The sequence below is a fragment of the Limulus polyphemus genome, unplaced genomic scaffold (genome assembly GCF_000517525.1).
Source record: "Limulus polyphemus unplaced genomic scaffold, Limulus_polyphemus-2.1.2 Scaffold7904, whole genome shotgun sequence".
NCBI lineage: Eukaryota > Metazoa > Arthropoda > Merostomata > Xiphosura > Limulidae > Limulus > Limulus polyphemus.
Window position 1 is genome coordinate 21033 of NW_013673514.1, and position 9641 is coordinate 30673.

Sequence of the window (9641 nt, forward strand, 5' to 3'; positions counted from 1 at the left end):
AGTATATATAACTACACACACACACACACACACACACACACACACACACACACACACACACACACACACCCTGAAAAGTTTTGACAGTGCATGTAGGCTTCAAAAGAGTATCCATTAATGTATTATTGATTTTACAGTATATAGCACTTAATAAAAATAAATGTTATAGAAATAGTTCTTTTAAAATATTTCATGAAGCCACCCAATTTCCGTTTTCTTTGGAAATCGGTAAAATCTGGGTTTTAGATGTAGAATTGAAAAGGGCCGTTGTTGCTACTTCAGTGATAGCTAGAAGATACATTTGTTATCTCATTGGCAAATCATACAACAAACTTTTAGAGATCAAACTATTTTTCACAACCTACATGATTAACATATATATTTTTTTTTACTCCCTTTAGGTTTATCACCTATTGTTGCTACCATACAAATACTCAGAACACGTCCAATTTAGGTACAGATATTTATCAATCATTCACTTATGGTGCTTTAGTAGAAATTCCTGCCACGTTGTTAATGTTTTTTGGCATTGACTGGTTAGGTCGACGATGGCCTATGGTGGTAGCAACATCTGTAGCTGGAGCATGTGGGCTGCTTATTATGTGTGTCCCTGAAGGTACTGCATTACTATGTTTTTAAATGCAAGTATTACAATATTTGAATCTTTACTTACATATTTACTGACTTTAGATCAGGCTGCCCTATTTTATTAAGTGGAAAGTGGAAGATAGTTCACTAATTAAGAAACTTTGAATAAAGTAAATTAAATTAAAGATTAGTTTTACTTTCAAAGTATTTCAAGAAACTGAATAAGAAATATTAAGCCCCTGCAAATTGTTTTAAGAATGATTTTATACTTCATTTGTGTTTTATCATTGGTAAACTGACATATTTTAAATTTGGAACAGCAAAATAATTTTGTCACTTTTTGTTAAATAACTATAGCTTTAAAGCTTTTCTGTAAAGTTTCTCATAGCATCTTACTTGCAATTATAAAATTATTGGTTTTAAAATACGCTGTTTAAATATTTGTCTTTACCGTAAAGCTCTTGTTATTATGTTGTGTCTAAGATATAGTTATTAAAGTTTATTGAATAATAATTACAACATTAATATATAATAGAAATTATATGCATATTGTGACTGCTGATTTTGAAAAATTGTTAAAATTTCTTAAAATTCACTCTCATAAAGACTTGTATTTACAGAAAGTAATAAATCAGCTATGTAATTTGACTGATATAGCTAAAACAAAGCAGAAAAAACTGATTATTGTACTATTTTTCTCTATATAATATAAATGTCTGTGCTGTACATAGAAAGGAAGATAAAACATTTGCCATCACATCAATATTCCTAGTCATGAAAATAAAACATTACTGTATGTGTTTAATGAATTTTTTTTATCTTTCTAAAGGTTCTTCTCAAGTGTTTCTTGGCTTAGCACTTATTATGCGTGTAACTTTGACCACAGAATACATTATCATTATACAATATGCAGCAGAAATCTACCCTACAGCCTTACGTGGTCGTGGCCTTGCATTTCTTAGAGCTATGGGGACTTTTGGTCTTTATCTGAGCCCAACAATTGTTTATCTGGTTTGTATGTTTACTTATTTGCATTTATTAAATTTACCACAAGTCAATAAAAAAAGTATTTATGACTGTTAATGATAGTCTCCAATGCTTTGCTGAAATAAGGAAATATTATCAGACTCATCAGAATGAAAATGTTGTGTTATACTTTTTATATTAAATTATTCCTTAATTCAGCTACTTGATAAAAAAATTATCAGTCAAAAGATAAATGACACCAGGTAAATTTGGAGCTTATCTTAAGATATTTCATTAGCACCAAAAATTACTAAATATCTTGTTTTCTGGTATTAGGGTATAGATTTGGGTGATTAATGCAATTTGCTATTTGATTGATCATCATGCTCATTAATCAGTTTTTCTCACATGAGACTAATCTTTCTATTTACAGCTTGTGTTTTTTTTTTAAACCCCTTTAAATTACCATTCATATAATATAATAAGACATTTTTGAATACAAATGTTGTATGGGCAATGTAGTTAAAACCTATAACAAGCTGAAGATATGACTAAAACCATTCTGTGGATTTGTATTTACAATATTTCAAAAGACTACTGTGCTAATACTAAATAAACTAATTCTTCACTAAAAATAATTGTCTTTAGATTTCATGTGGTAATAATTGTAAAGATTATTATCACAGTTTGTGATACATAATTCAGTGAAACAAGTTTGCACTGATTCTAGAAAAATAAATATAGCAACACTTGCTATTTGTTGAGAAAACTTGTTATGGTAGTAAATGACTCCTTTTGTAGAGACTAAAATTATTAATAAAGTGGAAGTAAGAGTATTATAAGAACTAGTAAAATCACAATAATATGAAAACATCTTTAATTACAGATGTTCTGGAATATCTTTCCAATTCCATCATCAGTGTGAATTATAAACTTTTTAAGTGAGAATTTTTGATACACAGAAGTTTAGAATGAACACATTAAAATGATTACTAAGTTTACATTTTACAGTAGCAGCTGGAAGAAACTATAAAAACACGTACGCACATTGAGAAATAAAACAATTTAAAATGTACTGTACTAGTAAATGTTTAAGCCAAATTTTTTTTTCTGTTTTCATTGCTTCCTATTTATCTAGAGCTAGTCATAATTAAAAAGGAGTCCTATTTTGATTAATGACTTATTGTTAGACTGTTATCAGTCCATGTCTAGTAATCTCTGACAAACATGGTTGAATGAGCAAGTATTTATCAGTTAACACTTTTTGAGTGAATAATGAATATCAACTTGCTGCAACTTTTTTTTTATTAAAACAATCTTACCTTAAGTAACACTGATCGTGCTTGTAAACATGAACAACAGGCATCAATAGGCCAAACCCTTAAATTTGTGAGTAGTGTACAAGCAGAATGCATGCATACCATCACGCAGTAATGCCAACAGAAATAATAACAGATAATAACATAACATATAACATAATGTTTAGGGATAACAAGGGAACTGTTGATCCATCTTGGATGTCCCATCCACTAAACTAAACTAAAACTATCAAATAAATAAGTTTAAAAAATAGATAAAATAAAAAATTTTAAAGCCAGCCCTTATCATTCATATAGTTATCAAGCTTTCTCTTAAACTCAGTTAAATTTACTGTCTCTACAACATCTGAAGGCAACCCATTCCAAAGGCCAACCACCCTGTTAGAAAAATGAAACTGTCTCAGCTGAAGATGACTTCTCCTTGCCAAAATTTATACTCATGTCCCCTAGTCCTATTATTTTTGCTGTTAAGTATGAAAAGAGATGATGCATCAACACTATCAGTTCCCTCTGCAATCTTAAATACCTCAATTGGGTCCCCTGTAATACTTCTTTTTTTAAGAGAAAACAATTTCAGAAATCTTAATCTTTCCTCATATGATAAAGTTCCAGGCAACATTCTAGTAACCCCTCCTCTGAATTCTTTCCCACAATTCAATGTCCCTTTTAAGGTAAGTAGCCCAAGATTGAGCACAATACTCCAAATGTGGCCTAACTAGTAACCTATACAATGAAATTATAACCTCTTTAGACATGTATTCAGTATTTCTGTAGATACAACCTAAAATCATATTTGCCCTACCACTAACAACAGCACACTTCTAGGATGGCTTAATAGACTGATCAACCATCACACCAAGATCCCTTTCTTTCATGACACTGTTAAGGTTATTTCCGTCTAAATTATACGTATAATTTAAGTTATGGTAACCCACGTGCATTGGCTTGCATTTATTAGAATTAAAACCCATCTGCTGTTTATTTGCCTAACTCACTAACATACTCAACCTGCTGTATATACATACATATTATATATAAACAAAAATATTATTACTGTTACAGGCCTTGGAAAACCCATCCCTTCCTCTACTTGTATCAGGTATGATGATGGTTGTTGTTGCACTGCTGACATTGTTCCTGCCAGAAACTTTGAATCAGAATTTGCCACACACACTGGAAGAGGGCGAGCAGTTTGGAAAAGACCAAAGGGTTTGGGATTGCCCTTGTTTGACACACAAGTAACTATTAGTTATCTCAGTAGACAGAAAAAGATTTTTATTACATAAATAGAATTAGTGATAAGTGTAAATTTCATCTTTAACAGCATATTTATTTGTAAACATACTAATGGTGTGAAATGTGGAAAAAAGTAGCATTTCATTTCAAATTAGCTGTTCATTTCTTTCATAGGAATTAATTCTATAATTTTCCCAGCCTACACCAATTTTTCTAAGGAAGAGAATAACTAACATTTTACTCTTTTAAGTAATGTCGATGGTACATTTATGGACATTGAACCATCTGCAGTAATATGAAGTTTTAGCTATTTCAAAACAGGAAGAAATATACAAATATTGAGTGAAGTGGCATTACATGTGCTCTGTGTACATGTAATGTGAACCGAGATTAATAGTAGTTGAGCAAACACTAAATAAAAAAAGCACTGTCCCATTGGACATGTGACAAAAATGTCAAACAAGGATATACTTATTACTGGAAGTGTTGTTTTTGTTTTTTTAAATATTGCTAATTATTGGTATGGCTGCATTGAATAATGGAACAGTTAGAATGCTTGAATGGTATGGACATGGGTATAATTGGTGGCAAGTGACAACTGCCATTCCAAAAAAGGTAAAACTTTGCGGTTTGAGTGATATTTGATTATTATAATAGGCTTACATCAGGTGTTGGGTGAAGATTAACTAGTGATTGAAAATAAGTTTTGGATTTCCTCAGCTAATTTATCTATACCTCTATTTTTAACAATATTTTACATAATTTTGTACATACGGCAAAATTTAAATAATCAGATAGTATGTGCAATTAAAAGAAAAACACAAATAACTTCAAGGTTTTGTTAACCATTATGATATACAATAATAAACTAAATTGTGAAATCTTTAATACAACATGTTGCAACAATCTGCATTCATGTCTTACTTTCTGTGTTGATCTTAACTTTGGAATTAAATAGTATGAGTTTTCCTGCACCATAATTTCTGAATGAACATTGATGCTGTGAGGAGTAATATGCATCACAGCCACACAATTTTTTAAGGTTTAGGTATTGGTTAATATTTATAAACTACCTCTATTCTAGTAATACAGCATAGAGTATCATAAACAAAGAAGCATGGTAACTTTTAATGTGAAGAATGCAGAGAAGTAAATTTATGAATCATACAAGTTTATGTGATATTAATGTTCTAAACTTGTAGTCATGGCTGTTTCATATTTTTCATCTGAGAAAGACAAACACTTTTAAAGATTTTACATAAGAATTACAGTCTAAACCTTTGAATTGGGGCATTGTTTTTTACACACAGTTTGTCAATATAATGTGCAATATTTCTTTATTTAATTAAACAGATAAAACATGAACTTGTACTTTTATGTATAGTGTGGCTATTACACACCATACCCATCAATCCATTTTGTTGCATACCTGCAGTTATTAGTATAAAAACCAATCATTTTCACAAATTACTCATAGAACTGTGCAACATTCTTTGATGTCTAATTGATGACATACAGAGCTGTCATAATTACATATTGTGTATTTAGCATAGCTTTCTCCTAGACTGGACTTGGCACTCACCATACAAAATTCATTTTCTGAACTTTTATCTTTCCCAGGAAGTTTGCCTTTTTTCAGCGAGGCTCCCCCCCCCCCTTCAGTGGCATAGCAGTATGTCTGTGGAATTACAAGACATACTGCTTATTTGACTATATTAATAATTGGCTAGTGAAATAAATTGTGTGTATAGTTTTCTTCAGACCCTCAGTGGTAAGTCAGTAGGCTTACTAAGTTTTGACACCCGTGGTAGGCACAGCACAGAAAGCCCATTGTTCAGCTTTGTGCTTAACTATAAACAAACAAACTAACCTATCTTTCAGGGAGTCACTATTTTAGAAGAAGAAAGTTGTGATGTTGATACAGTTGCTCATGAGCAATGATACAGTGATGCATTAATGAAAAGGACCATAAATTACAACAACAAAATAACTATACACACACACACACACACACACACACACACAAAAAAACAACAACAAAAACTTGGGCATGATATTGAATCTGTAGTAAGCAGTAATACAGCCATAGGCTTTCTGACTACTTAAAAAAAAGCATATAGTCACTGTGGCCAACCTATAGTACTTCACAGGTATGCAGACAGTGGATTATATCATGTTTAGCATAACAAATGGGAAAACTACCTCCTGGTATTACATTTTTCATTTTCTCTCACACTGGTGTATTGAGATCAAAGAAATCATCGGAATATGTACCAGAAATATGTGTATTGAATTTATTCCTATATTAACAAATGTGTTTGGTGCACTTAGAAAAGAAAGGTAGGTTCAGAGAAAGTAGTTAACATACACTTGAAAGAAACTATATTCATGTTGAGGTTATTATTAGAGATAACATTACTCAATACAAATGATGAAAAATCTTCATAATTTGTATGCACACAGAATGAATTTTATACAGTTTCAGAGACTATACAATTTGAAAAAATGCACCTCAGACAGACCCATCAGATTACCCTTTTGTGTTAGTATAATTTATTTTTGGAAATATTTCAAAAAAAGGGAATTGGCAGTTTTCGCTCAACATCTAAAGTACTGGTTTATAATGTAACATAATATTCAGGAACAACATGGGAACTATTGGTCCATCTAGGCTGTCCCATCCACTAAACTAAATTAAAACTATTAAAAAAACAAAAACTTAAAACCAGGCCTTATCACTGGTTTTTATCAAGCTTTCTCTTAAACTCACTTAAATTTACTGCCTCCATGACATCTGAAGGTAACCTGTTCCAAAGGCCATCTACCCTGTCAGAAAAATAAAACTGTCTTAGCTCAAGATGACTCCTACCCTGCCAAAATTTATACTTGTACCTCCTAGTCCTACCATTCTCACCATTAAATATAAAAAAAGATAATGCATCAACACTGTTAATTCCTTTAAAAATCTTAAACAGCTCAATCAGATCCTCGCTAACTCTTCTTTTTTCAAGAGAAAACAATCTTACCCTCTACTCGTATGATAACCTTTCTCCTTTCTATCCTAGGCACCATTCTAGTAGCCCTCCTGTGAACCCTGTTTAACAATTCAATGCCCTTCTTGAGGTAAGGAGCCCAAGACTGAACACTACTCCAAATGTGGCCTAACCAGTGGACCTGTACAACCTTATAAAATATATAGGAAAAAATTGAACAAAAACTAAGCTCTTTTTGGTTGAGAAGTGTTTTCTTTCTGTGGTAAATTAAATCATTAGGATTCAATTATATTGTCTTAAGAAAAATGGAAAAAGTTATAGATCCAAATGCATGGATATTACAGGGTTACTAATTTAAATAGAACACTTTTGTACATTTTTGTCCTTCATTTTTTACATTTCACCTTTTTGTCTGATAGGATCTACTTCGTCAGATCATTTCAGTAATTTGCATTATATTGTTGTTTTTTTGTATATACATGCATGTTTGTGTATGTGTTTGCGCATTTAATTAATTTTTTATTTGTTAGCAAAATGGTACAAACTGGAATAGTCTCCTTGCAACTATCATAATATTTTTCAAAACAATGGATACAAGTTTACTGAAGTAATTTGAAGAGTTAAAACTTTTCTATCCCTTATTCTTCAACATTTAATAATTCCAAAAGAATGTATGAAACTGAGAGTTTTTAAAACATTTCTCATAATACCTCAAATCATTAATACTTTTCTCAGCTTTGTGCTCATCTCTATTAGATAATTACATATTTTTATGGTTTATGACAGTATTGTTATTCAATTAAAAAAATACAATACTTAGCTCAGAAGTTTGTTCACTTCCCCATGCAGATAACACATAACTGCAAAGAATTTGTAAAAAGTATTACACGCAGTTTTATTTTGTTAAATTCAAAGCTTCACAATAAAAATATTTACTATAATTTGTAGGAAGCATAAGCAAGAGTATTCTCATCAGGAAGTTGAAGAACCTTTGCAGTATCTTTGAATTGTAGCCAAGCTGTTCTTTCTGTAGGATTCTTCCACCAAAAAGGGAAAGATGTAGCATTAGGACTTTCAAGTCAGATTTAGAAAAGTGACTTAGTAGAGCACAAGTTTTCAAAATGTCTTCACAATCAAATTGTTTGAATTTATATGATAGAGTATTAACTTGTATAATCTTGATAATTATATATTTTTACTTTTAATAACATTTTATCTTGTTATTACGATTTGAAGAGTAGTATATGTGTACTGATTACCAGTTAATACTTGTTTGTTTGTTGTATTTCTATATATATATAGTCATGTTAGTGAGATTTATTTTTGTAGTTTATTAGGTCAGAGTTATATTTTCTGTTGTTAAATTTATTTTTGGTTTATACTTACAATTTTACCTAAATGCCAAAAGGATTTGGTTTGTGCATTATTTATAAACTACTTCAAAATAAAAAAAATTGTCAAATGCATAGAAACACAACACCTTGAATCTTGTTTGTTTTACATAGTTGATCACTGTGTATATTTTTCTTCATCACTGTAATTATTTAAAACAAAAGAGGTAAAAGTTTCTGCAATTAATTTTTTAGAAAATAATGTTGAAACTTTAACACAACTACTTGGATGTTTTGTAGGAGTATATGGAATAATATGATCATAGAAAATGTTTCTTGAAATATAGAATGGCTTTCCAGTTAACTGAACATATTCTATGGTAACTTACACTATCTTGTATTATAGTAAACCTAACTTACTTGCCAGGAGTATGTATTAAGATATGTTGGTCTATTTATTATATATGGACTGCAATCAATTCCCTTACTCCTCACTTAGAGAATTAAAAAAAAAAGAAACCCTGCAAAAATCATAACATGCTTTCCTCTATGATCAGATTTTCTTTTTACATGAATGAGTTTCAAATCTAAATGTTTTATAGAAATTATTTCTACACACGTTTTTTTTTCAAATTTACATTTGCAACCCAAGTATCAAATGCAGGGTGTCTGAAAATTCTGGAACCATAGGCATTTCAACGAATTTTACAGAATGTGTTCCACATGTTGTCCTTATAACTTTGTGCTTGGATTGTCAGCATAATTAACTGGACCCTCTTTATTATAACAGCACCATAATAATTTGCATATTTGAAATTAAGAAAAGCTACAAATCACCTATGGTTCCAGTCTTCTCAGACACCCTGTAATTAAATGTAGAAATGAAACATGTTAGAGGCATTCATTATAAATCTCCAATTCAGTTAGAGTTTTGAGATTAGCAATAAAATAACTCGCAAGTTATTGTTTCTCGAGTATATCTAAGTTAAGTTGGTAGTGGCTTTTACATTTATATAAAGTACATAGCTATGTACTTTTATAATGGTGACTGCACAATTTCACCCAAATAAAACAACTGTTTCTCTTAAAAACCCTCTTAGGTTCTACAGTTGTCACAAACAATAGATACCAACTTTGAATAAGTAGAGTTGTTTAAACATTTGTTTTAACAACAAGTAAAAGTTTGGAATGGTCTATTCTTTCATTGG

At 30.7% G+C, this 9641-nt stretch overlaps 1 protein-coding gene across 1 annotated transcript in view; it reads left to right on the forward strand.

Moving 5' to 3' along the window:
* LOC106474956 (carcinine transporter-like) overlaps window positions 1–9623 on the forward strand; it is a 30247-nt gene extending 20624 nt beyond the window's left edge. Inside the window, exons 8-11 of the mRNA XM_013935656.2 lie at window positions 402–616; window positions 1418–1599; window positions 3936–4111; window positions 8051–9623. Coding sequence (XP_013791110.1) covers window positions 402–616; window positions 1418–1599; window positions 3936–4111; window positions 8051–8108 — 631 coding nt within the window. The 3' untranslated portion in view covers window positions 8109–9623. The remainder of the gene's footprint in view (window positions 1–401; window positions 617–1417; window positions 1600–3935; window positions 4112–8050) is intronic.
* The last annotated feature ends 18 nt before the right edge of the window (window positions 9624–9641 follow it).